The sequence below is a fragment of the Castor canadensis genome, chromosome 13 (genome assembly GCF_047511655.1).
Source record: "Castor canadensis chromosome 13, mCasCan1.hap1v2, whole genome shotgun sequence".
Lineage (NCBI taxonomy): Eukaryota > Metazoa > Chordata > Mammalia > Rodentia > Castoridae > Castor > Castor canadensis.
In genome coordinates, this window is record NC_133398.1 from 1982117 (window position 1) to 2008277 (window position 26161).

The 26161-nt window shown below is 58.9% G+C and overlaps 2 protein-coding genes across 10 annotated transcripts; one reads left to right on the forward strand and one right to left on the reverse strand.

Moving 5' to 3' along the window:
- Positions 1 to 895: 895 nt before the first annotated feature.
- Egfl7 (EGF like domain multiple 7) lies at positions 896 to 13115 on the forward strand. Of its 8 annotated transcripts, none has more exons than XM_074052848.1 (10): positions 896 to 1092; positions 5726 to 5810; positions 9145 to 9266; positions 9464 to 9580; positions 10446 to 10561; positions 10716 to 10811; positions 10939 to 11103; positions 11793 to 11857; positions 12479 to 12641; positions 12770 to 13115. In XM_074052848.1, the coding sequence occupies exons 3-10, from the start codon at positions 9187 to 9189 to the stop codon at positions 12790 to 12792; spliced, it is 825 nt and encodes a 274-aa protein (XP_073908949.1). In that variant the 5' UTR covers positions 896 to 1092; positions 5726 to 5810; positions 9145 to 9186; the 3' UTR covers positions 12793 to 13115. The 8 variants fall into 8 exon arrangements, with proteins under 8 accessions (XP_073908949.1, XP_020039031.1, XP_073908952.1 ...); XM_020183442.2 differs by lacking the exon at positions 896 to 1092 and adding an exon at positions 4346 to 4400; XM_074052851.1 differs by lacking the exons at positions 896 to 1092; positions 10716 to 10811 and adding an exon at positions 4346 to 4400.
- A 110-nt stretch (positions 13116 to 13225) lies between these two features.
- Positions 13226 to 24916, reverse strand: Agpat2 (1-acylglycerol-3-phosphate O-acyltransferase 2). 2 transcript variants are annotated; one of them, XM_020183443.2, is made up of 6 exons: positions 24649 to 24913; positions 17703 to 17836; positions 16965 to 17140; positions 16671 to 16766; positions 15063 to 15135; positions 13226 to 14247 (listed from the first exon to the last, which is right to left on the reverse strand). In XM_020183443.2, the coding sequence occupies exons 1-6, from the start codon at positions 24828 to 24830 to the stop codon at positions 14072 to 14074; spliced, it is 837 nt and encodes a 278-aa protein (XP_020039032.1). In that variant the 5' UTR covers positions 24831 to 24913; the 3' UTR covers positions 13226 to 14071. The 2 variants fall into 2 exon arrangements, with proteins under 2 accessions (XP_020039032.1, XP_073908948.1); XM_074052847.1 differs by lacking the exon at positions 16671 to 16766 and having other exon boundaries at positions 24649 to 24916.
- Positions 24917 to 26161: the final 1245 nt, after the last annotated feature.

Sequence of the window (26161 nt, forward strand, 5' to 3'; positions counted from 1 at the left end):
AGGATGGAACTTGTCTTGAGAAGCCCTTGGAGAGGGCCAGGCTCTGATGTTGCCTTTATGAGCTCTGTGAGAACTGAGCGTGGCAGGTAGGGACACCCAGGAATGTAGAGGTGCATCATACAAGCAGGAAACTTGGTGGCTTGCAGGATGGAGACGGAGGCCGCGGGAAGGGGGTCAATTCCATACGTGTTGGAGAGGCAAAGCCCACAGGGATCAGGTCCAAACGAAGATGCCATGGACACCTCCTAGGGCTTTGGTCTGAGCATCGAGTGGGTGAACAGGGTAAAGCTGTTTGTGGCTTTGTGGCAGTCCCCAGGAAGGGAGGGCAGGGAGCAGCAAGAAGAGGGAGCAAAGTGTCCCTTGCAAGTCCTCCAATGCACAGGTCCCCCTGAATCCCATGTCCGTGGCCTGTATTTTCCACTGCTGACCTTGGACAAGCAGCTTCTGCCTGTGCGGTCCCAGCTGAACACGGGGATTTTCAGCTCAAAGGATATCACACACAGTGCTGGGGGCATGGGAGCTTCAGGAACGTCTAGGGCTCCCGATGCCTGAATCAGGGACAAGGCAGTGCAAGAGGGAGGTGAAATTGGAGTCTCAGGCCACCCTTGCACCTCATTTCTCCCTTTCACTCCTTCTAGGCTGGCCCAACTCAGGGCTGGCTGCTCACTGGGTCTGTGGGTACCCTGCTCAGCCACCTCCCTTCCAGCTGTCACTGGGAGCCCCTTGGGCCAGGCTCATCCTTTGATGGGAAACCTTGGCCACATCTGGCACAAGCCTGTGTCCATCTGTAGCTGACAGAGCCATCCTGTCTCTGAGGCCGGTCACCGGGGGGGATAAACAGGAAGCCCCATCTCTCAGCTGCACTGTGTTCTAGTCTTTCTTCCTGCAACCCAGCTCACACACCTGCGCCTGCTGCCCCTCGGCCTTACGCTGCTTGAGATGCCCATGCTGGCCTCTGCCGGGGGCTTGGTCCCCCCTCTCCTGGGGTCACAGATGCCAGACTTGCAGTGGTCAGGAGTCTAAGGAGGATCCTGGGAGACCTGGGAGGTTCTGGCCAACCTATTCACTGCTCCCCGCCTGAACTGTGGGAAGGTAAGGCAGCCATGTCCACTTGACCATCAAGTATTAACAGGTAGGGTGGAAGGCAGCTGTAACAATCTGGCTTAATTATGGGGATAGGTGGGGAAAACGAGGCGTAGTATGGGGACCAGAACTCCTGATTGCAGCTGGCCCCTGCTTTGGACACAATTCTGGGCAGGATTCTGGCTCAGGGCTCTCAGAGGTCCTGGGTGAGGACCAGGACCACCAGGTCTCCACTTAGTGCTGAGGCTGCAAGAGGAGGCCAGGGGCCAGACATGGGGGCTCCCTGCCTGCAGCGAGGGTCAGCAGGCCTGAGTGGGAGGCACACTGACTCCTTCTGAAGTGTTCAATAATTCTGAACAGGTGCTACCAGAGGGGAGCGGAGAGGAATCCTGTAGAAGCAGGAGCCTTCAGACATGGGACAATGGGAGGAGAGGAAGGTCAGGGAGGAGGGAGAGGACCAGGAACGGGGGAAGATCAGGAGAAGTCCCTTGGCCCTGAGCACAGAGCAAACTCCATCCACTATGGCACCCCTACCTGGTTCCTGGTTCCCTCTGAGGCCCAAAGAGTGGCCAGCCAGCACCCACCCCTTCCTCTGTCAATTCCTCTCCCTCCTGTCACAGGCCCTGGTGCCAAGGTGAGACCCATCCCCTCCCCCAACACCTGCCCCTAGGACAGGCTTACCTATCAGGTTCTGTGATGGGACTTAGGTGACAGAGTGGGGCAAGGCTGGTGCTTGGGACACTGAGATGAGGCCTCTGTTCCTTGGGGAGGTCCTAGTCCTGGTTGGGGAGGGGCAGGGGGCAGAGCCCAGCATATTGGGAGGGGACCACAGACATATGGGCAGTATACTGCTGACACCAGCTCATGCTGGCTCTCAGGCCCCTGGTGCCTAGCAGGCAGACCTAGGGACCCAGGACTGGAGCCCACCCTCCCTGCCTGTAAGTCCAGCCCCCAAGAGGCTGAGGGTGAGAAGTGTGGACCAGTTATTCTGACCTCTGGGCCATCCCTTCCAGGTCTGATTACTGAGCTGCCCAGGCGGCTGGGGGGCAGAGGAGGAATTCCTGAGGAGGGTTCCCTGAGAAAAGAAGGGGTGCTGCCCCTGAGCTGACCCGTCTCAGTTCTGCTTCCTTGCTGCTCACCTGGGCCTCAGTCTTCCCTTTTAAAACACGAAAGAGCCTGAATCTAGCCAGCACCATTTTCTGGTTCTTCTGCCCAGGTGGTGGGAGCAGATCCCTGGATGTCAAGGCTAGCGTGGAGAGGGGCAGGCCCTGGTGATGTGGGCAGAGGGATACCTCCAGGGTGAGGGGCATGCCCACTGGCCTCCACATGCCAGTGAGGTGTCCAGGCCCTGTAGACAGAAGGAGCCCTCAGGTGGGAGAGCCTAGGGCTCAATGGGTGCTAAGAGTATGACCAGTGGCTATGAAGGCCAGACCTCAGGTGGAATGGGTGGAAGGTGGTGTGGGAATGGGGGCTCCTCTCGTAAGCTCCACTGTTGCGGCAGGGTCACCTCCTGAAAGAGGCCCCAAGGCCCCTCCCATGCAGATCATCAATGCCTGGGTGCCAAGATCTGCTTCTACCAATCAACACTGGTGTCTGACACCTCTCCTGTCCCCATGGAACAGACAAACTGAGGCTGGTCTCAGGCCCCTGTTGATCACAGCCTGGGGACTGAGCACATGACTCAAGTGGCAGATCACTTGCCTAGCAAGTGCAAGGCCTTAAGTTCAATCCCCAGTAGTCCTAAATAAACAAACAATTGCTTTTGGGCTGGGGGGTGTGGCTCAAGCAATAGTGTCTGTGTAGTACTCATGAAGCCCTGAATTCAAACTCCTGTACCACCAAAAAAATAGAGCCGAACACACCCTGGTGCCTGTGTGGCCCCTTCCCCTGACTGTGGGTTTGGGAAGGACAATGGGACAGCCACATGGGTGTGGCTCCCCTCCTTTTCTCAGCAGCCCAGCAGGAATTTGCAGAGCTGCCCCATCTCCCTGTTAACTCAAGTTATCCAGTTGGGTGGAGCTGGAGAGAGATGGTGCAGGGATGCTTGAGGCTGGAGAAACAAGGTGTTTCAGACATAGGGCAGCTGAACTGATACAGGGCTGGTATGATAAGCCCATTGCGTTCTTGGTGTGTCCTCAGCCACTGCTCAGCCCTTGGTGCCTTGTTCCTCCCAGCTGCCTATGGTATCTGTGAGCTTCTGATGGAGGGCTGGAACCCCAGGGAACTGAGAAAACACCACCTTTGGCCACCCAAGGGCTTCCACATTCCTCCCGACCCCCCAACAGCCTGTTGGAGGCCAAGGAACAGGGAAGAGGGGCTGAGAGTTGCCCCAGGTCCTGTTGTCAGCCCACAGCACACCTGTGAAGTGGGGCTGGGGGCTTTTGGCAACTTTTTGCACATCTCCAGGAACGGGGTCACTGCCCTACAGGAAGCTCCTCCTGGAATTGGGGGGGAGGCAGTTCAGACTCCAGAAGAAGGACTGAGTGAGCTGATGTCTGTTCTCCCTATCCCCTTTACCATGGGCCCTAGGGACCCAAGAACAGGCTGTTCTCAGACCACCCAGCCTGTCCTGCCGTCCAACAGATCCCTTCTAGCTGAGCACTGCCACCTACCACCTGCTCCTCCCAGTCAAGGTCCCAGAGTGACTGATCTCTCCCTTGGGCAGGAATCCCTCCAACTCTCCTGCTGTGTCACATACATCTGGGGGTGTCCTGGAGGAGAGGCCAAGCTCCTGTGGCCCAAAGACACAGAAGGTCCCTTCTGTTAGCCACAAAAATATGGCCTGTGGTCACACTGGCTCTGTGGACTCAGCACAGAGAAAACCCTGGCTCCACATCCTGCCCCACACTGTCCCTTGTCACTAGCTGGGCTGCAGCTGAGCCCAATTTTAGTGTCTGGCTGCTTCAGGGCTAGACTCTGAAGTCCCCGGGGACAGCTCCCCCACCCCAGGCAGCTCCACCAGCCCCCCCCCCCACTTGATAGCCCCCACCGCCCCTTGGCCTCCTGTTTGTTCGCTGACAGATCCCCGTTATCAGCGGAGAACACACACAGGAAGTCCGGCCGGGAAGGGCCCTTCCCAATCCCGATTTACACTGGATGGAGCATAAAAAGCCGCCCTTCCTCGCCCGGGAGGAGCCTCCATGCCCCAACTGGTCACCCCTCAGGCCACGATGGAGGCTGCAGCGGACAGGACAGGCGGGCAGGCCTCAGGAGGGGACTCGGGGAGGCTGGTGGGCCCAGCGCCGCCACGAGGAGCTGGGTGCATGCCTGGCCCAAGGAGGCAGCCCTGTGGCCTGTGCAGGCCTGGGTGGCATCAGGTACGCAGGGTAGGGGCAGGGAGTGGGCAGAGTGGGCCCTGAGCATCGGGTAGGTGCAAGCCTGTCCAGAGCACTGCCAGTGCCATGATTCTACTCACCCTTCCTGTTCTCCATCCCCACTGATCAGAGGAGACCCTAAGGCCCCTTGGTTGCTGTGGATGGACCAATGTGGGCTCCATCCTTCACCCCTGGCTGCCCAGGAGCTGCAAGATGCCTGGAGAGAGAAGCTGAATACAACCTGGCACCTAGCCGCACCCCTTAATCAGACTCTGCATCCCCCGGGGAGCCCCGGGAGTCAGCAATAGAACTCAGCCTGGCTGGGCCTCCTGGGAAGAGCTTGGTGCTGCTCATTCCTCCTTTGCCATGAGGGCTGGGGTCTTCTTAGCTTGTCCTTAGTGGTGGATGAGTTTTCCCAGGGGAAGAAACCCCAAAGCCATGTCTGTAGCCCAGATGAACCATGCACATCGGGGCTACTGAAGACGGGGCTAGGAAGAGCCGCCTTTGGGGGCTCAGGCTTAGAGACAGCTTGGTGGGGCGTGGTGTAATTACATGGGTGACTTTGTTGGCCTACAGTGGCCCCTTGGGGGAGCTTCCTAGTCTCTCCTCTCCTAAGTCCCTAAACTCTGTCCCAAAGGTCCCAAGTCTCCCAAAGGCTCCCAAGTGCCTTCCCCAGCCACACCAAGAGGTCTGGGCAGCACGCCCATTTTTCAGATGAGTAGCAGGTAGGGCAGGGAACACCAAGAGAGCAGCCTTTCTGCCCCATTGTCTCCTAATGAGGCTGGAAATAGGACCTGCTGGTCAAAGGGCACAGTGGACCCAGCTTGAGGGATGAAGATGAGGCAAGGGACAGCAGAGCCCATCCTATCTGTCCACATCTCCGGCCCCACTTAACCCTTTCTCATGGCACCAGGCAAAGGCTGCCTTGCTTGGGTTTAATTGTCTTGAGACCAATGACTACCCCCATCCACATTTGTAGGCATCCTCACAGCCGCTACCCCAGCTGCCCCTCAGACTCATCTGCCAGGAGCTTCTGTCCTTGGTCCAGGGCAGTGGTGGCCCTGGGCTGGAGGCAACAGACTCACTTTACACATGGGGACCCTTTCTTATCCCCAGGGTTGGAGGAATGTTCCAGCTAGTAGCTGCTCCCATGAGCAGATCCAGGCAGTCAGTTCATCTCAGGACATGATGGGACAGGGGTGTGGGGTGGGGGTGGGGGTCAGCCACCAAATGGAAGCCTTGGCTCCAGGCCCCTTCCCAGGCCCTGGACATAAGGGTAACCAAGGTTCTCCTACGGCTCTAATCCACACCCTGTCTCTGACCCACAGCCCCCTGTACCAGCAAGGCAGCTCCAATTGTCCAGAAGAGCAGTGGCCATCAGTGCCCAGGGGATGACGAACTCCCCTGTGATAGGTGAGTCCCAAGGAAGCCCTCTGGGCAGCAGCCAGGGGCCAGGCTTTGCCAGGAGCTCATTTTATACTTGAGCTATGGGACCAGTGCCTGGCTAGGGTCTAAGTGATTAACAAAGTGGGCAGGCGAATGTCTTGTGCACTGAAGAGCTGTGACACTTTCGGGCATGGCAATGCATTGATGACAGAGTTGGGCTAAATTCAGAAGTGGCAGCTGGGAAGGAGACAGAGACCAGTCCAGAGGCCTCAGGTGGTAACCATGGTGGTGAGGGGCCTGGCAAGTCATAGGGAGGAGCACTCAAGGGTGGTTCTGACTGTCCCGAATAAGACAGTGTCCACATGAGGGTGCCCCAAGGGGTCCCAGGTCCCCCCACCTAATATTGTTAGGAGGGGGCTCGGGGTCACACCTAAGTCCCACCTGGACTGCCTGCGATGGGGAGAGTACTGGGTCTCTGCTGCAGGGCCAGGTTTAGCCCCTGCCTGGTGTCTAGTGACCTAGGCGGCTGCAGAGTTAGCAAAGGGTCAGTTTGGGCACCCTCGCGGCTTCTAGGCTCCTGACAGCGGCTCAGTCCTGAGTTCCCAGAGGCCATGCGCCCTGCTGCAGCACTCCCAGAGGGCCTGGAATTGCAAAGGGGGTTCAGAGGCGCTGCGGCAGCACTAGATTGCGTCAAAAGCCCCAGGTTCGGGCTGATTCGCTGCACGCCTGCGGGAGCGCTCCACGGAGGGGCCTCAGTTTCTCCATCCGCGCAATGGGGGCGAGGCGGGGTCGCAAGACCACCCGGGGCGGGAGCAGAGCTCCCGCAGCCCGCCAGGTGGGGCGGGGCCGGGGGCGGGGCGGGGCGGGGCTCGGGGCCCCCACGGCGCGGCGGCGGCGGCGGCGGCGCGTGCGCGCCCCAGACCGCGCGGTGAGTGCGGAGGGAGCCCCGGGCTGGGGCGCAAGGGCGCCGGGGCGCCGGGGGCGGAGGTCTGTAGGCCCCCTGGGCGGGGTGGGGGAGACGGGACTACTGGGCGCGGAGCTAGGGGGCGGCCACCCAGGCGACGCCGAGCGATCGCGGGGACCCGAGAGGTGAGCGCGCGGGGGCCGCGGCTGGGCCGCGCCGGGCGCGCGCGGACCCCACACCCCATTACTGGTCCTGCGGCCGCCGGGAGAATGGGCCCAGCGGCCTTGGGAACCGGCGCCCCCTGCTGGCGACCGGGCGCCGCTCCCCTCACCCCATTCTAGCCCTGCGACCCCCACGGCTTGGCCTTCGGGCCCTGCATCCGCAGCGCAGCCCAGCCAGGTCGTCCTGGTGGGTTGTCACACTCCACCCCCATCCCATCTGCACGGAGCCTGGGCGGGGATGAGGGGGGACAGTGGAGAGGACACTCCCGCTGAGTCCGTCATAGAGCCTTCCTCACCCCTCCGCTCCTCCCGGTTGGTGCTCATGTCTAGACACCCCTCAATGGCGCGAAGGGATCCAGGGTCCTTTCCCTTCGGGGACCAGGCCCCTCCTTCTGGAGACACAGCCTACCCCCTCCATTGGGGACTGCAGGGCGGCAGGTGGGGAGGGGAGGTGGCGGGCAGGGTCCATGGTGACACTCAGGCGACATGATTGCTTATCACCCTGGAGGCGACGCCACAGACAGCCCCTCAGTGGCTGAACACCATAAGGGAAATGAGATTCCATGAGTCCTGCGCCTTTACGGGCTTCCTCTGGCCTTGGGCAGAGCATGACTTTCAAAAATCGAGTCTCTCATTTTTAAAGCACAGTTCTCGTTCTAGACAGCATTTTGTCCCTGTGGGAGGTGCTGTGGATGGAGGTTTGTTGTGGTCAGTGACGTCTGCAGCCAGCCCCCAAGGATGGGCACGGGCTGTGAAACTGCAGCATCCCACTGGCCCACCTCCTCCTTCCTGGGCCCTGCTCTGCAGGGCCACCTGGTTGTTGCCTGGACCACAAGGGCCACCCCCAGAGTTATCTTCCCAAGCCAGTTCCAAGCCCTCCCCAGAATTTTCTGTGCTCCCCCTTTGCTCCCAAACTAAGTCCCAACATCAAGTCTGTAGCCCCCTGCCCTACAGAGACAGGGGTGTAGGAAGGACCCTCCTCCTGCCACCTTCCCGCCCAGGACGTGTGATGCAGGAGCCTAATGTGCACCTGACTCCCACCAACTATGAGAGGCAAGCATGGACTCTCTCCCCTCCAGCTGCTTGGACAGCAGCTAGGGCTTTGTAACCAGTTGGGTGTCCCTGTCTACATGACCAACTGTGAGAGCCAGAGGAGGGACCTTGGAGATGGTAGGAGTGTCTGAGGAACCTGAGTCCCAGAAAGGCGATGACTTACCCCAGGCTCCACCCCACCTACCTCCTGGCCCTCCCCTGCAGGGGTGAGGCACCTGGGGGCTGGGGCAGCTGGGGAGGAAGCCTTCCATTTAAAGAGCACCATGACAGCCCTGGGCAGAGCTCACTAGTTCCCTGGACCCCTGGCTGCACACAGGATGGGGCAGCTGTCCCTCTGCCACTGCACAGACCTGCCCAGTCTCAGCACTGCCACGGACCATTAACTCTTGGTGGAACTTCTTGCGTTCCCAGGGAGCCTCAGCAATCTTCCGGGCCACCACCTATAGCCAGGAGAGGGCTGGAGATGGCCTTTAATGGCATTTTTTGGGGGGGGGAAGGCTGCTCCATTACTCCCCAGGTGCAGACCCAGTGGGGCCCACTGCCTTGGGAGCTGGGATGTGGACACACGCTCCAGTCTGGGAGGGATGCCCCTCCTGGCTGCAGGCCCCCTCTGGGTCTCAGAATGTATGTATCCTATAATGGCCCTTCCTGTGCACACCTGCTGATGGCTGACACCTACACCCATGGAACCCAGATGCCCTTGGGGGCTGACTCTGCATTTAACAGATGTGGAACCTATAGTCCAGAAGGGCCATGATGGGGCAGCAAGTCCCTGGCTGGGCTGGGTTCCAGCTCTGTCCACTAACACCTTGTTGGAAGACAGTGGCAGGCAAGCTGGCCCCTGCGTGCCTGTCACCAACAGGGAGGGGAGACTAGCCCAGACGCTTATTCTGGGAACCACCTGGAACCTCAGGTGCTCCCAGGGATCTGCCCCAGAGCCAGCAGGGGTCTAGGTGTCTCCTGCCCCAGAGAACCCCCAGGTCCATCTCTCTGTGGCTGGCAAAGGGTCAACCTAGCTGGCAGAGGTGGACCGGAGCTGCCTGTGGGAACTGAGTCCCCAGCAAGCAGCTGAGCTGGGTGGGCATTCCAAAGCCAAAGGTGTACACTCCACCAGCGGCCTGGGCCTGGAGGGTAGTGTGTGGGGACTTCAGGGGACTTTATAGGGTTGTGCTTTGTGCCCCAGGCCCCCCAGAAGAGAAGGCCAACCCACCTGAAGACACAGGCCATGTGGGGCTCCCGGGAGCTGCTTCTGGTGTGGTTTCTAGTGTTGGCAGTCGGGGGCACTGAGCACGTCTACCGGCCCAGGTGAGCCAGGGCTTCAGGGTGCTGGAGTCAGGGCCAGGGGCCTGTAGCTCCCAGCACTGTGAGGGGATTCCTTGTGGACTCCTACCAAGGGTCCTACCCACACCAACCTTGGGAGGCCCTTCCCCTACATTCTTGGGTTCTCGAGCTAGGAGGGTCCTGGCTTTGGGACCCTCACTCAAACCCTTCCCACCCCATAGCCGCAGGGTGTGTACTGTGGGGGCTGCCAGGGGCCCCGTGTCAGAGTCCTTCGTGCAGCGCGTGTACCAGCCCTTCCTCACCACCTGTGCTGGGCACCGAGCCTGCAGCACCTACAGGTGAGTGCCTCACCACCCCCTGCAGTCAAAGGCAAGGCCAGATGACCTTGAGTCTCAAGGTGGTCTCAGCCTTGGCAGTCCAAGCAAGGATGCTGTGTGATCACCTCTATTATCTTAGGATGTCACCTCAAAGGGTGTCCCCATGTTTAGAGGAGTTGCCAACCCCATCTGCACTGTGCACCTTTAGGGTACACCTCCCTCCCTGGCATTGCTGGCTGTTAGCTCTCTCCATGGGGATGATCCCCTATCCGTAAAACCTATTAGCCTTGCCCTACCCTGGGACTCCAGTGGGCACCCCTCTTCCCACGATGGCCCTAATGGAGAACTCCAGATGTCCCGTTAGCAGCCCAGCCTGAGGGCGGGTTCTTATTCTGAGCGTGGGGAGCTCAGCCTCTTCCAGCCCAGAAATATCTGGGAAAGACCCAGGTTTATGAGCGGCTTCCTGGCTCCTAAGATCCCAAAGTTAGAGGAGCACTGGTGTAAGAGAGTAGCTTTATCATGAGTGACTCAGAGCCTAGGGAGGGAAGGAAAGAAGGCGAGGTTCATCCAGTTCGGAAGTGGCCGCTGCAGGACCGGGCCACACGGAGGCTTGGGTGCTATTCCTGCTTTGCGCTGGTCCTGGGGCTTTCTGCATGCCTCAGGGTCCCTCTCAAAACCAGAGTATTCTGGCAGGAAATGACTGTGTAGACCACATAACTACCGTCCCTGGAGAGAGGAATTCTGGGGACCCAGGGAGCGACCCTGTCGAGGTGCTCAGAAGCTGACAGATGGGTTGGGCAAGGTGCACCTTGGCATCATGTCTAGGGAAGGCTCAGCCTGGGATAGCCCTTGTCAGGCCCCTCTGAGCTGTCCCCTCTCCCTGCAGAACCATCTACCGGACAGCCTACCGCCAGAACCCCGAGCTGACCCCTGCCAGGCCTCGCTATGCCTGCTGCCCTGGCTGGAAGAGGGCCAGTGGGCTCCCTGGGGCCTGCAGTACCGGTGAGTGCAGTGGGCCCATGGTGGGTCCCTAGCCAAGGTGCTTCTGTACTGTCACCCCGAGTAGACCATGCTGCTTCCTGCAGAGCAACCCCGTCCTGGCTGCCCCTGGAGGGTTCTGGGCACCCTGAGTTCGTAATACCTCCCCCACCCACAGCAATATGCCACCCACCATGTGGGAATGGAGGGAGCTGTGTCCAGCCAGGCCGCTGCCACTGCTCAACAGGATGGCAGGGAGACACCTGCCAAACAGGTAAAGCTGGTGCTGCCCCCCCCGCCCCCAGTGGCACTGAGGAGGGTCCTCTGGGCACCTCCCTGTATGCCCTTGTGGCTGGACCTCACCTTCTGCAGGCACTGCCTGATACCCCCATTTCCTGCAGATGTGGACGAATGCAGTACTGGAGGGGCCAGCTGTCCCCAGCACTGCATCAACACCGCAGGCAGTTACTGGTGCCAGTGTTGGAAGGGGCACAGCCCATCTGCAGATGGAACGCTCTGTCTGCCCAAGGGAGGGCCCCCTAGGCTGACCGTGAACCCCATGACAGGTAAACTTGCTCCCCACTCCACCCTGTGCGTGGTCTGGGGCGGTGGGCAGATGGTGGACATCCAGGGCCCTGTGGGTGTGGGCACTGAGGGCAGCCAGCCCTGGGTGGAGATTGACACATGGGAAGGCCTGAGCCCCGGCATTCTGGGCTGGCAGGTGGCTAACATCTTGGCAGAAGGTGGCAGAAGCCTCTTTTCCCTGGGGAGGTTTCTGGAAGACACTGTAGGGAGGGCTATCCAGGGGCCTCATGTCAGCCAAGCAAGTGGAAGAAGGCCCCCATCCTTGGGGCCCAGCAGTCTGGAGAGATGGCAGACCTTTGCTGGTGACGGGCCATTATTACTTTTGGTACGCGCTGTGACACTTCAAACTCGTACCGTGAGTAATAATGCGTTGTCAGCAGCCCAGCACGAGGAGCACGTCAGATCTCGGCGAGGACCACCATCAGCAAGGTGGGGCCTGGGACCCCAGAACCAAGGGGTACTTTGGGTCCACCAAGAGCCATGTGCATCAGTGTGCCAAGGTGTCAGGACCTGGAGACTTCCAGGACAGTCCCAGGTGGACAGTTGGGTTATCAGAGGCCTGTGTCTTCTGGGCTCTACCCCCACAGCTGGAGCTGTGGGATAAGAGGCTGCCTTGAGGGTGGGGTGGGAAAATGCCCTTCCCTGACCCAGTGCCTGGATCTGCCCCCAGGAGAGGACAATGTGGTGAGGGAGGAGATGCAGAGGCTGCAGTCCCGGGTAGACATGCTGGAGCAGGTGAGCCTGGGGATGGTGGGGGGAGAGGAGGGGAGGACAGGGAAGGTCTGGCTGGCCCTTATGAGATCTAGGCCTGGGCCCTGGGGAAGCCTACAGACGCCTGTAGTCTTAGAGGGGGTGGTTTAGATCCCTAGTGGATTGTGGTGTTCCATGGGGAGGCCTATAAGGCTGTCACCCTTGCTGACAGCCCAAGGTCCTCTGGTTTGGACTCCATGCCAGGCAGCATGTCTGGTACTGCCTAGGTCGGGAGGACCCAAGCTTGGCCACCCACAGGCCAGCAGGAACCCAGGCCCGTATCAGGGCAAGTTGCTCTTGCCTGCCTCCCCACCAAGCCACAGACCCCATGACTCCTCCCTAGTTCCTCTGTCAGGACTCTGAAGCCCTGACCAGGCTGTCAGTCTGTCTGATGTCCTTCTGTGCCCTCTGGGCGTCAAGATTTTTCTGGTACAACAGCTCCCTCTAGTGGCAGCCAGAGCCCTGACACCAAAGCTATGCCTGGGCTTTGCTGAGCCCTTACCAGTTCTTAAATTCTCAAGGAACAGAGAGGGGGTGAGTGGTTTGCCCAGGGTCATCCAGCCTTCTGTCACCCCCTTACTCGCCCCCACACACCCTGTCCCACAGAAGCTGCAGCTGGTGCTGGACCCACTGCAAAGCCTGGCCTCAAGGGCCTTGGAGCATGGGCTCCAGGACCCCGGCAGCCTCCTGGCCCACTCCTTCCAGCAGCTGGACCGAGTGGACTCTCTGAGTGAGCAGGTCTCCTTCCTGGAGGAGCAGCTGGGGTCTTGTGAGTGCTGCATCCTGCCTTCCTCCTATAGCTACCTGGAATGGCCTGGAGGGCAGGGACAGGGGGTGGAGCCATCCATGAAAGGGCAGGTCTGAGGGGTTGACCCCAGCCTCCTCTTCCTCCCCTAGGTTCCTGCAAGAAGGATCTCTGATGGCCTCCATCTTGATGCCCCAGGCCAGACTGAGCCACCTGCCATCCCCACCCTGTTCTGTACCACCCCTCACATCCCTCCCAGCTAGGGCCCAGACAGAAGTCTGTCTCCCCTTCTCAGGAGGCCATGAGGGCTTGGGCTTGGGTGGGTCCTCCTGTGTGCATCCCCCACCCTCACAGGGCTTTCTAGGGCCTGATGGGCAGAGGCTGCAGGAAGGTACGAGGGCTCCCTGCCCAGAACAAGGCAGTGGGACTTGCTGGCAGTCTGCCCACAGGTGGGGCAGGGTTGTCCCCATCTGTGTCAGAATAAAATTGAGACTTGAACTACCCTGTCAATAGATGGTCTGGGTGGCTGGGTGCTGCCCCCTACCCTAGACTGCCATATGTATTCGGAGGGGCTGCAATGCACCACAGTTCCATCGGAAAGGGCTGGGCAGGTGGTTCTCTCTGGCAGGTTGTTCTGAGGTCACAGCTTCCTCTTCCTTTGGCCACCCCCAGCCAGAGGCCAAAGGGCATCTTCAACCTCTCTCCCCACACACCTGCCTCTTAGTTAACACACCAACTGAAAAAAGCATTTCAGGGTACCAAGGCTCACCCCTGCAGGGAATTTGAGGGTGGGGGCCTCCACACTGGTCCCCCGGGGAGGGGATGTGCAGGTGGCCAGACTCTGTTGTCTTTACTACCCTCTGTCCCTGGATGGATGCCTGAGGCCACTCCTGTTCACCCTCTGTGAATAACCACCAGAGCTCACCAGGAACTTCTCAAGCTTTGTTTATAAAAAAAAAAAAAAAAAAAAGAACCAGTACAACACTGACTTGTAGACTGTCCTTCAGGTGGGTGGAAGCAGCAGACCCTGTCATCCAGTGCCCAAGTTTCCTGAGACTAGGAGCCCTGGTCCCTAAGCAACTCCTCCCTGAAAGTCTGATGCAGGCCGTGGCCTGGACCTCAGAGCCTGGCTACATCTGATGGGCCTCAGACAGCCTCAGTGAAAAACCTGGGGCCAGGGCTGGGAGCTGGGCCTCAGCTCTGGCCAGTCTTGCCTAGACCTGGGCTTCCCCAAGGCCTGTAGAGTCACAGGCATGAAAACAGAAAGTCCTTGTCCCCAGGGCATGGAGGCCAGTGTTGGAGGCTCCCTGCTTCCAGGGCCTGAACGGGAGCCTCAGGAGCTAGGCAGCCGGACACAATGATATTTGGCGGCCCAGGAGGGGGTCCTTCTGTCCATTCTCTGGTCTCTGCCTCTGTCTGTCCACCCGCCTTGACCCTGCTTTGTGTGGCCTGGGCTACTGGGCTGGCTGGCCATCAGGCACCTCGGTGGCCCCGTTCTCCTGGGGCATCCGGGATATCTGGGAGAAGGTATTCCTCATGGACTGGTAGCAGGTTTCCACAAGCTTGGGGACGTCAGCCTCAGTGAGACCACTGGTGGAGATGGCGTCCAGCACCTCAACCTTGATCGTTCCTGGCATGGAGGGGGGTGGAGCAGTGGGCGTCAATGGCTGGGGGTTCACCAGTACAGCTGTCCTGGCCTCTCCACCCAGCCTCCCACTGCCCAGCCTGGAAAACCTCTTCCTCAGCTCCTAACCGCAATGGGCTTGTTCATTATTGAGGCAATATCGACAGTAAAGCACAGTTCCTAAGTGCGTTCTGTGGGTTTCCACAGCTCTGTCCTCTCCCGTAACCACCCACCCCCATACAGGTTTCTGCCCCCTAGAAGGCTCCCTCAAGCCCTTCTCAGTCAGCCCCCACTGCACTGACTTGTGCTTTGCAGTGGTGTGGGCCTGGGGGGTCAGCTGCAAGAGACTGAGCCTGGCTCCTCCAGCTGCCCTTCAACCTTTGACTCCCATCTCCTCACCTGGGCACTGGGTGACCACATGCAAGGGCTAGGGCCCCTGCCTGGAGGAGGGTTCCCATTCTGTGCCTAATAGCACCGGGATCCCTGGGCTTCCCCCTGTGGGGGGGCCTGGCCTGGACAGTCCAGCCGCAGTCATGACCACAGCCTCCCCCACTCCCATCTGTGTGCACAGCTTGGACCAACTAGGTGCACAGGCGCAACACCCTCTTACAGCCTCAGCTTCCTCAGCTGAAAAACAGGCCCACTACCAGTTCACAGGACCACAGGGAAAAGTAATGAGTGAAGCAACACTGGCCCTCAGCTGGACTGGCTCGGGGACCAAATTCATTCATTCATTCATTCTGCTAGGTAGGGGCCCAGGAATCCCTCAACTGACAGATTAGACAGGGCCATGAGCACCTATGACACTGGCCAGGACTCACCTGAGGTGAAAAGTTTGGTCTTGAGGTTATAGAAGGAGGAGAAAGAGGAGTACACCACGGGGATGATGGGCACCTGTGGACAGGGACACACCCCAGGGATGAGATTGTGGGGGCCACCTTGCCACCACCCGTGCCTGCTTCCAGCTGTCCTCATGGCTGACTCCTTAGCTCAGGACACCACCATGCAGTGGGTGGCCCAGACTTCTATATATTCACTCTGGTATCCTAACGTCACCTTCTCCAGGAAGTCTTTCTGGTGTTGGTGCTGAGGATTGAACCCAGAGCTGCATACATGCTCTGAGCTGCATCCCAGCCCCGAGAAGTCTTCCCGAACTAGCACGTTTGTTTCCCACACTGGGTCATAAAACCAGCCAGGAGGGGCACAGCCCCAGCTGCCTTAGCTAAACGAAGTTACCACCTTTCCTGCCCATGCCCTCTCCCCATCCTGCCCCCATTCGAGGAAGTGGGGGTGTCGAAAGAGCTTTTCACAGGGGAGTAGGTGGAGCCCACTGGATTTCCTATAAGGTACCAGGGTCAAATCCAATGGTGACGGGTGGCACCTGGGGTAATCATTAACCCCAGGCAGTCAGGGAACCTCTGGGGCAGGGCAGGAAGGTCCCCTGGGGGAGGGGCTAGGGTACAGGAAATGTAGCCTCCTGCACGTAGCTGCCGCAAGTCCATCATGGCCTGTGCTCCCTTTCTCTGAGGACCTGCCAACCCAGCTCCCCCACCACTGCCACTGGCAAGAGGGATGTGCCTTCAGTCCCAAGCTCCAGGTGTGCCGGCCATCCCATGGCTAGAAGGTCCAGAGCAGGGATGGTTGCTGGGCAGAGCTGAGGAGTGCAGACTCTTGCCCCAGCCAGGGATCCCACACCCCTTTGTGCTGGTGGAAGCCTGGGGAGGAGGGTATACAGGGTCAGGCACCCAGGTGCACAGGAAGCCACACACCAGCTGAGGCTGGCTGTGGAGTCCCACCAGCTGGGCAGGACACAAAGCCCCTTCTCCTGACCCCCGAAGGTGAATTTCCTCAGCACGGGAGCAGTAAAGGAGAGCCACACCCCATGGTGGACCTGCCCCCAGACTCAGGGATACCCCCAGGACACACTGCCTCCACGTAGGCAGAGGACCACAGAAGCACAAGGTCCGGAGGCAGAACTCACAGGGTGCCACCCTCATCCAGGTTCTGGCCTGGCCCTGCCCACACTGCTCCCTAACTCCACTGTGGCAGGCCCGGGGCAGGGAAGGAGCTCCACACACAACCAGCACACCGCCCAGGTCTCACTGGCCTCAAGCCCCCATTTCTCACAAAGCCCTGTATGCGGCCCCTTTCGGCCAGCTAGAAAGTAGGGGTGATGATGCCCGAACAGTCAGTACTGCCCCTAGAGCTGGGCACGTGAGCTTGACCCAAGCGCCAGTCTTAACCACTAAGTAGGTGAAGGGCCCCAAGGCTGCCGTGCTCTGCAGATCAGGGGACCAGGAGCTGAAAGGAGGGAGGTCCTGTCCTCTATCCCAGTTGGAGGAGGTCACTGAGCACCAGCAGTCCCTAGCCTGGCCAGGCAGTCCCTCCCCCTTCCCCTTCCTCCCGCCCAGGGCATGGCCTGGCCTTACCTGGGCCTGGATCGCCAGGTAAAAGGCACCTTTCTTAAAGGGCAGCAGGTCCCCGTTGTCATTACGTGTGCCCTCAGGATAGACCCACACCTTGAGCTGCCGGAGAGAAGAGCTGGCTGCTGCTTGGGCTGCCCGGTCCCCACTGGCTGCCCCAGGGAGGCCGCGCTGCCCTGAGAGGAACCCCACTTCTCAGCGGGCTCAGCTGCTGGCAGACCGGGGTACCCGTCCTGAGGCTGCCAACAGTTTGCAGACGCTCTTCTGCCAAAGCAAAGCCTCGCTGTGGCCCCCACTCACATTGTCCCTGACCATGTGCCGGCCCAGGTTGGCCATCAGGGACATGGCGGTGCTGGAACGCTGCCTGTTGATGAAGAGGACACCCCCGAGGTACATGATGAGGCCTATGGGCCCCAGGAACACCAGCTCCCGCTTGGCAATCTGCACACAGCGCTTGGGGAGGACCTCCATGAGGCCTGTAGGGGAAAGGGAGTAGAGGGTGGGGGTGGGGAGAAAGACAGAGACAAAAGAGACAGACAGACACAAAGAGAGACAGAAGAGAAACAGAAAGAGACAGAGACCAAGAGCCAGAGCCAGAAAAGAGAGACAAGAGAGAGCCAGAGGCAGAGAAATAGAAGAGAGAGAGATACAGAGACGGAAGAGACAGACAACAGACACAGAGGCAGACAGAAGAGAGATACAAAGAGAAGAAACAAGAGACAGACAGACACGGATAGGACTGTCAGAGACAGGACTGTCCCCAAGCAAGAGGGGCTAGCCACCTGCTTCCCACTGCCCCTCTGGCTCTTAGCCTCTGCCTCCTCTCCTCCTTAAAGGAGGAGCTGAAATAGTTCCAGCTGTTGAGCACAGTGTGGGAGCCCTGTGCCTGGAGTGAGGCACAGGCAGCTGGTTGCTTTTATCACTCAGTTTGAGGGAGGCCAGTGGCTGGAGGGACACACAGGTCCCCTCCCCTCCATTAGTCCCACCACAACCTCCCTGCTGCCCTGCTCTCTCCAGGTCTGCCTGGGTGGGGCCTACCCATCATATCCAGAATACTCTGGTGATTGGAGATGATGACGCAGGGGCCCTCCACCTGCAGCTTCTGCCGGCCCCTGACCTCAACGCGAAGGCCGTACACATACTTGAAAGTCCGAACGAACCAGCTGATGATGCTGAGGAAAGAAGCAGCAGTGAGTGGAGGTCTGGCAGAAGGGGCTCAGCCTGCAGGCCTGAGGGGCAAGCTGAGGAAGGGGCAGGACAGGAGACATAGCCCAGGGGCCAGCTCACCCCACCCAAGCCTCCTCCACCCCAGCAGAGGGAAGACAAAGAAGTTCTGGAGGTCAGACCATGGACGCTGGGCTGCCAGTGCTCACCCCTTCTGTGCCTGGCAGAGACGGGGAGGGGCAGCTGGAAGGGGATGGGGCTGTTCTCATTCCTGTTAATCACAAGAAACATGGCCCATGGAGAGCAGGGTCCTGCACCCTACCCAGCCCCAATCATCCAGAGGGCATCTGCAAGTCCTGGCTGGGCCAGAGGGGTGCCGGGAGGGGTGCCTGCCCCTCATGCTCTGCCAGGAAGCTTTGAACACCTGGGTGAACTCCCTCTCTGTGGCTCCAAGCAGGGCCCCAGGGTCTTTCCAAGCCTTGTGCATGACAGGGCGGGTGCAAGTGGGGCTGCACTGTCTGAAGGGCCCCCACTCCACAATGCAGATGAGTGCTCCCTCATCACTAGAGTCCCAACTGAGGGGAAGGGAGTTCCCTCCACAGGTCAGAGCTGGTTCTAGACAGCAGAGCAGAGCTAAAAGCCAGTCCTTCACTCACCCGGACTCTTTCTTTAAAATTACGGCAACATACACAGGCCCTAAAATTTATCATCCTAGCCATTTTTAAATGCACACTTTTTAAGTATCGGTGTTAAGTACATCACACTGTTGTCTAGCCATTGCCACGGTCCATCCACAGGGTTTGTCCATCTTCCCAACTTGATGGTTTGTCCCCATCAACCCTGATCCCTCCCCTCCCCAGCCCCCGGAAACTCCCACTTTGTCTTCACAGAGCTGCCATTCCTGGGGACTTTGTGGAAGTAGAACCCTACAGAAATCATCCCCTATGACTGAAAACCAGGTTCTAAACCAGCTATGCCAGTCCCACAGAAGCAAACAACAGGAAGAACAACTTGTGTCGATGGGGAAAGTCAGTTGATTAAACCAGCCACCCTGTACCCTGAGGCCTTCCTCAGATCTGTTCAACTTGGGTACCTCCTCTCTAGGCCAGACCCACCCTATGGACCCCAGCCACTGGCAAGGCAGGTGTGGAGGGGTGGGGGTGATAGGTCCTGGACCCTAGAGGGGAGCAGTGGCCATCCACTCTGTAACCATGCTCCCTTATTCTCATCTGTAAAACCCAGCTCCTGGATCACTGTGAGGCAATTCACAGAAGAGGAAGATGAACTGCCGGGTAGATAAAACAACCCATTCTCGCCGGCAGGTGGAAGCAGAACCTCTCCTCCATCCTGGCACAAACTAGATCCTGACAACGGAGGTGTAGCCGGGCCTTGGGTGCTGGCAGGGGCAGGAGGCAGAGATGTGTCTGGAAGGCAGGTTGACTACCATGAAGGGGGCTGGGTGGGGAAGTCCTGAGAAGCCTGCCCAGCTGACCAGGCCAGCGATTCTGGGTTCTTCCAGGAACCACCCTAAGGCACAGGGAGGAAGCAAGGGATTTGAAAATGCCTTGGGCAAGGGATAGCGGGAAAACACCACCAAGGTCTGTTTTTTTTTTTTGTTGTTGTTTTTTTGTGCAACTGGAGTTTGAACTCAGGGCTTTGTGATTGCAAAGCAGGTGCTCTACCATTTGAGCCATACCTCCAGTCCATTTTATTCTGGTTCTTTTGCAGATAATAGGGTCTTGAGAACTATTTGCCCAGGCTGGTCTTGAATCTTTATCTTCCCAGGATTATAGGTGTAAGCCACCAGCTACACAGCAAGGTCTGTATTTCTTTAGGACAATCGTGTAATTTATTGTGCTTTTTTTCGCCGCCCTCCGCCCTGCCCCCGTGGTGCTGGAGATGGAACCCAAGGCCTTCCCCATGCTAGGCAAGCACTCGGACACTGAGCTGCACCCCGAGCTGAGGACTCACATGGTTTATACAGGCTGAGCAGCCCTCACCCTAAATCCAAGATCCCAAACTTTTTAGACATGATGCCACACGTCGAAAGTTCCACATGACCTCATGTGAAGGATGGCAGTTATGCTAAAAACACTGTAGAAAATCCCTCCAGGCTCTGTACAGTGTACACGAACCATAAATGAATTCTGTGTTTAGACTTGAGTCCAGCCCCAAGATATCTCATTATGCATGTACAAATACCCCCAAATCCAAAAGCACCCAAAATCTTCTAGACTCGAGCATTTTAGATAAGAAACCTTCACCCTGTAATCATAACTCCATACCCATTGCATTTCTGCGTCTTATTGCAGGGGCAGAGTCTCAGGTCACATCCAGAGATGGACTGTGGCCTCTGGTAGCAGTGTGTACCTCTTCCAGTTTCTCTCTTTTTTGCAGTGCTGGACATGGAATCCAGGGCCTCATGCATACTAGCCAAGCATTCTACTACTGACTATACCTCCAGGCTCTCTTTAAAAAAAAAAGTGGCAAAAATAGATATAAAATTTACCATCTTGGGCTGGGGACATGGCTCAGAAGTTGAATACTAGCCTGGAATAGGCAAGGCCCTGGGTTTGATCCCCAGCCCCAGAAAACAAAAACAAAAACCAACTCAGTGTTTCCTCCCAGAGGAAGGTGCCAGCTAAGCTCTGCGGAGGCTGCAGCAGCCAGCAGACATAGGGAAGCCCAGGTGAGGAGCCCCATTGTAACCAGAGAGGGAGACTGCCACTCCCAGCCCTTAGACCCCACCTGCCATCTGCCAAACACCTACGACAAGCCAAGGGCTGTGCCAAGGGCTCCACATGAATCATCCAGCTCTCCTCAGACAGTCCCACGAGACACAGAGGAGGAAATGCAGGCCCCACAGAGGTAAGTGACCTGCTAGGAAGCCAGGAGGGGCCGAGCTGCCTTCATTCCAGCTGTGACCTGGGGTCATGCACTTGACCTCTCTAAACCTCCTCATCACCTGCACAAGGAGAAGGGTGCTGAGGAGCTGCACTTATGAGGCAGGGATGCCTGGTGACCCCAGCACTGGGACCTCCAATCAACTCTGGCTGTGACGACCACCACTAAACAAGCAGAAAAGGACCAAGAGTAAAGCAGAGTGAGGGATCACTGGACCTGGCCAGTCTTCCTCCCGCCAGCTCCTGCTCCAGGCAGCTGGGAGGCAGTTCAAGGCCAGGGCCAGGGCTTGGCTGTCCTCATGGAAGGTCCCTAGCTGACCCTTGCCCTTGCTTCTGGTCTTGGGCTGGGCTGTTCTGGGGACACCTGTCAGCTCTTTAGGCAGAGACTTACAGGACTGGTGAAGCTTCATGGACTCACTCAGCCACCCTGCTGGGAAAGGGCTGGTAGGGGCAGCAGACCCCAGAAAGGTCACCTGGTAGAGAAGGTCTTTGACAAATGTCCCAGGAGTGGAACACAGGAGACCAGGAGTTGGGGGTGGGACGGGACTTCCAACCTGTGCAAACACCCAGGGGCTTGGATGTGAGGCCAGGCCAGGGACAGAAGAGAGGTGTGGGCCAGGGATGTCAAGACCCCTCCTTCCCATGCTCCTTGACTAAGGAGCAGGAACTGCTACCAGGGACTTCTATTTCCTGGGCCTGCAGAGACCCTGGCAGCAGTCTCTCCCCATGGCTCCGAGTGAAACAGGGAAGGCCCTCCTCCAGGACCAGGACCCGGGCCAGTCATCCAGAGATGCAGGGCTGGGTCCCTGTCCACACTTGTCGGGGGACCCATGCAGTGGGCTGGCAATCCCGACTACAAGGCCTCGTGAGCACTTCTAGGCTCAAACCTAGTGCCAGCCTCCTTTCCCAATGCCTAGAGTGGGCACAGGCTGCAGGGGACAACACTTTCTCCCAAGTCCTGGCCACTCAGAAGCCTGAGCAGAAGCCTGGAGTTCTACAAGCACCCTTCCTCTCCAGTTGACAACAGCGGCTGAGGATGGTGGAGTGCAGCTGTGGCCTGCTTTGGCTAGGCTACTCTATCAGGGCATCCTGACTCTGTGGCTGAGCCCAATACTGACACACACAGTTTCTCTAGGCTTTGTGATCCTCCATGGAATGGGTATAAATGGGCTTCTGCCTTTCGTCATCCCACACTGGCCGACACACAAGAAGAGCTCTGTGTACACAGGCCCTGGGAGGGGTCTTTGGTCTTTGCCCTGGAGCCCAGTCTGAACAGAGTCTGCCTTGGTCCTTGTATTCCCAACACTGCTCTTTGCACAGTCAGAACTCCAGTCCGAATGGCAGAGGCCTCCTCCAGCACCAACCTGGAATCCCACGGGAAGAAAGGAAAACATGGAGGAGTGAGGCTGCTCCTCCTGGAGTTCAGGGCCTGGCCTCCTGCCCTGCAGTGGCCATAGCACTGCCCGAAGTCTGTGACCACAGCCCCTAATGTTGTGCTGGGCACAGAGCAAAGAGACAAAGCATTCACTGGAGAGCTGCTGTCAGGGGTTCGAGTCCTAGCAGCTGCTGCATTCAACCTTGGGAACTTCAGGCACTCTCAACTTTCCTTCCGGCTTCCCCCACCCCAAGCCTTAGTTCCAAGTTGTTTCTCAGAATCTCAGTTTCCTTGTCTGCAAAATGGAGCACTTAGCAATCTTATTCCCAAGGTTGGGTGGGATACAGGCTCGGACTGGGCTGTTCCAGTCCAGGAGGGATCTGAAATGGGGGCCTCCATCGCACGTTCTCCTGGTTCCTTCCCTAAGCAGCAGCCTAAAGACAGTGCACCCTCATTCTCTACAGTGACCCCTCCCTGTGGCTCCCCCATTATGTTCACAAGGCCTCCACCTGCTCCTGCTATCCATTCCCCCTACTCTTAGCCATTGCAGGAGTTATCACAAGGACCCTGGGACCCAGGGGCAGGGGACAGGGCTATGGGCTCCCAGCCTTCAGGCCACCCTACCCTGCCCTCCCTTCTCCCTAGGGACCCACATGCTGCAAGGAACAAAACACCTGCTGTTACACAGCCAGTATCCCCAGGCCCCAGGGCCTTATCTGGATGAAGACTGGGAAGAGGGGTGTAGAGGGGGAGGTGTTGCAGGAAGACCCATGGGAGCCTTGGGGATCTGAGAGCTCTACCCGGCCAGACTCTGTGCTGAGGGCTTAGCAGGTTGAGGAGGAGAGGTGGCACAGGAGAGCCCAGTGCTGGTTTGGCCAGCCCACCAGGTCCAGCCACCGCATAGCAAAGGACAGCTGGTGACTAGCTGACCTAGCAAAGGACAGCAGACCCCTCCCTGTGGCTTCCATCCTGGAAGGGCAGACCAGGAAGCCGCTGGTAATGAGTCCACCAAGGCAGGTCAAGTAAGAGCCTGAGGGTGGGATCAGCTCCTGGATGTCCCAAGTCAGGTCTGCCCAGTGAAGTCCTGAGTTCAAAATCCAGTCCCACAAAAAAAGAAAGAAAGAAAGAATGAGTGAAAAGAAAGAGAAAGTACATGGCTCAGGCCCCAAGACAGGCGAGGCCCAGGAACCCTGAGAGCCTCAGAACCAGACAGGCCCTCCCTGGCCTGGCGCTTCCCAAACCCACTGAGTCCCTGAAGGGCCCTGGGTACTGGGTGGGGGAGCCCCTTTCTTTTCCCATGGATGGTCCTCCCATATTTGATCTCAGGCCAGTCTTGGGAGATCATGGCCTGGGGGCATCCCTGCTCTCTGTAGGCACTGGGAAGTCTCCTTAGGAAGACTGGTGGAGGGGCCACAACTAGCTGCCCCTGGGTCTGCTCCCTGGAACAGGGACACTGCACCATGGGGGGCAGGTCACACAGAATGCACCAGGCCAGTGCTCTGAAGTTTAAATGCATTCTTAGCGTCATCATTACCTACTTTATACCTGAGGTTCTTGGAGGCTCAACTAGCCCTTGAGGACAGGAGGACCTGGGACCCATAAAATAAAGCTAGCCCAGAAAGCCCCTCTCCCCAAGACTGGCAGGGAGCAGAGGGAGTAAAGTTAGGAATCCCTTCTCCTACTGCCCCTGTAACCAAAGGGCAGGTGGGGCTTCAGGAACCACAGGTCCTCTAACCCGGCCACTGCCAGGAGGACATTGCAAAACCCACTAGCTGAGAAGTCCAAACAGGGCAGAGAGAAATGTAGCAACAGTCCCCAGGGATGGGGGTGGGGGGATGATCAACAGGGAGAAAGGGCAGGAAGCCACCACTCCCTAACACCCTCCCCCAGCCCCCACTGGTCTGGTCAGCTCGGGATGACTCTTACATTGACTCCTTGCCTGACCACCAAGCTTCCCACCCTGGGAGGCGTCCAGAGGAAAATTTCCTCAACAGCCCCTTCCTTCCCTTGGTTGGCGAGCTGGACCCAACCGCTAGGCGCCAGCGCGTTAGCAGCTCCTCTCTGGTCCCTCCCCGTTCCGGAGAAGAGGAAGGAAAAGCAAAAGGAACCTGCCGCTGCACCTGGGCACAGGTGTATCCCTCACTGCCGGCGGGCAGAAGCACCCGGAGAGGACGGCGAGCTCAATGACCCCCGCCGCCCCAACCAGTCAAGAACCTGGGGACAAGCCCCGGCCTCGAGTCCCCCCATCCCCCGCCCCGTGAAGCAGGAGTGGGCCTCTGCTCGCTTCGCCTAACCCTTTTCCTCTCCAGAAGCCGCCATCCGCCACCCACGGCGGGCGCAGGGACGCGGGAAGACCTAAGTGCCAGGACCCGGGCACGGGCGGCGCACTGTGACGCGCGCTCTTGGGGACCCGGCGGCCACCCGTCCATCCGCGTTCTCTCGGGGGAGCGGGGCCGGGCAAGCGGGCGGGCGGGACAGGAAGAGGGAGAGGAGGCAGAAAGTTAGGAAGCGGAAGCACGGCGCCCCTCCCGCCGCCCCTTGCCTCATGTTCTCCACGGTGCGGCCCCCGTGGCGCAGCAGGCAGATGACCGAGGCCACGGCGGAGGCGGACAGGCAGAGCGCGCAGTAGAGGCTGATCTTGACGTAGAACCGGGCCACGCGGCTCAGCTGCACGAGCAGCAGCAGCAGCAGCAGCGCCGCCGTCAGCCACGGCCACAGCTCCATGGCCGGCCGCGCCCCAGCCCGACGGCGCAGCCGATCGCTGTCCCGCCGGCCGCCCCGCGCCTCCCGCGCGCCCGCGATCCTTATTGCGAGGGCGTCGGGCGGGGCGGGCGGGCGGACGCGAGGCGGCTAGGTGCGGCCGCCCCGCCCCGCTACCGCCTCGCCAGGTCACCGCCCTACCCGACCTCCCCGCCCCGCGACGTCCCTCTGCGGCCGTTCCCGCCCCAGGCCGCCCCGCCCGGTGTCACCCGCCCTGGCCCCGCCCCGCGTCACTGCCCCCTGCATGCATGCTTGTCAATGAGGCTCTGAGCCTCTGGGTCTCGCTCCTACCCTCTGGTCCTGGCTGGTGGCCTGTGCTCTAGCGCTCCCCATTGTCTGGGACTCCTGCTTCCCCCACCCCCTTCCAGCCACAAGTCCCCAGTCTAGACCCACAGCTCCCCAAGGGCGTCCAGGCAGCCTAAGGAAGGAACTTCAGTACCAGTCTAGTCACTACACAAAGAGGCCCTTGAACTGCTACTGAGTGACCAATGATCACCAGGCTGGCCACCTGTCCCCTTGGGTGGGGACTCTGGAGTCCCACCCCCTGGTGCAGTCCCTGGGGGAGGCACAGGAACCTGGGCTGGGTCCTGTGGTGGGTTCCTGGAGCAGGGTGTTGCTTAGGACCTCCTGGTTCTCTGCCAGTCATGGTAGCAGGCAGTTGTGCTCACACCAATTCAGCTCAGCAGATCAGTCAACCTGGCAGGGCCACCACACAGCTGGTGCTCGCTGGGGCACTTGTCACCTTAGGAGGAGGGGATCCTGCCCTGGGTATTCAGGTGTGTCTCTCTCAATCTCTGTCTTTCTCTCTTACACACACACACACACACACACACACAGTGATCTTGTGATCAGCCAGCAGATCAAGATGGCAAAACGCAAAATGCAGCTTCCTTTCTAGACAAGCCCACCTCCCCTCGCTGGCTGCGATTCCTGTGGTCACCGCAGCGTATGAAGTACTGCCCACAGCTGCCCCGTGCTGTGGAACGTGGTTGCGGAAGGCATTACTGGCCCTGTTTCCTCAGATACTGAGGCGATAATTCATCGACTGTTGTAACATCCTCATGCAGAACTGCACGGAGCCAGCAATGCCAGGCCCAGAAGCCTCTCTGCTTGGGGATGAGCGGGAGTAAAGCTGTAAGTGGGGGTGGACCCTCCCTACACGAGCCCAACAGTCCACTAACAGGTGTTCTTTGTCTTTTGAGAAAGAACCCGGTACCATTTGCAACCCACCTGGGTACATTTTCCCACAATGATGGCATCCTGTGGTTATCTGATTCCAGTTCCTCTGCCTGTTC

What these genes read in the sequence shown, in the direction of transcription:
- Egfl7 (XM_074052848.1), top strand. Translation starts at nt 9,187, where the DNA reads ATGTGGGGCTCCCGGGAGCTGCTTCTGGTGTGGTTTCTAGTGTTGGCA. An exon ending in GACCGTGAACCCCATGACAG is followed by an intron (nt 11,104 to 11,792) that starts GTAAACTTGCTC and finishes ATCTGCCCCCAG; the next exon opens with GAGAGGACAATGTGGTGAGG. An exon ending in GGGTAGACATGCTGGAGCAG is followed by an intron (nt 11,858 to 12,478) that starts GTGAGCCTGGGG and finishes CCTGTCCCACAG; the next exon opens with AAGCTGCAGCTGGTGCTGGA.
- Agpat2 (XM_020183443.2), bottom strand. Translation starts at nt 24,830, where the DNA reads ATGGAGCTGTGGCCGTGGCTGACGGCGGCGCTGCTGCTGCTGCTGCTG. An exon ending in ACCTGGCGATCCAGGCCCAG is followed by an intron (nt 15,136 to 16,670) that starts GTAAGGCCAGGC and finishes CCCTGTCCACAG; the next exon opens with GTGCCCATCATCCCCGTGGT. An exon ending in GACCAAACTTTTCACCTCAG is followed by an intron (nt 14,248 to 15,062) that starts GTGAGTCCTGGC and finishes CCTCCATGCCAG; the next exon opens with GAACGATCAAGGTTGAGGTG.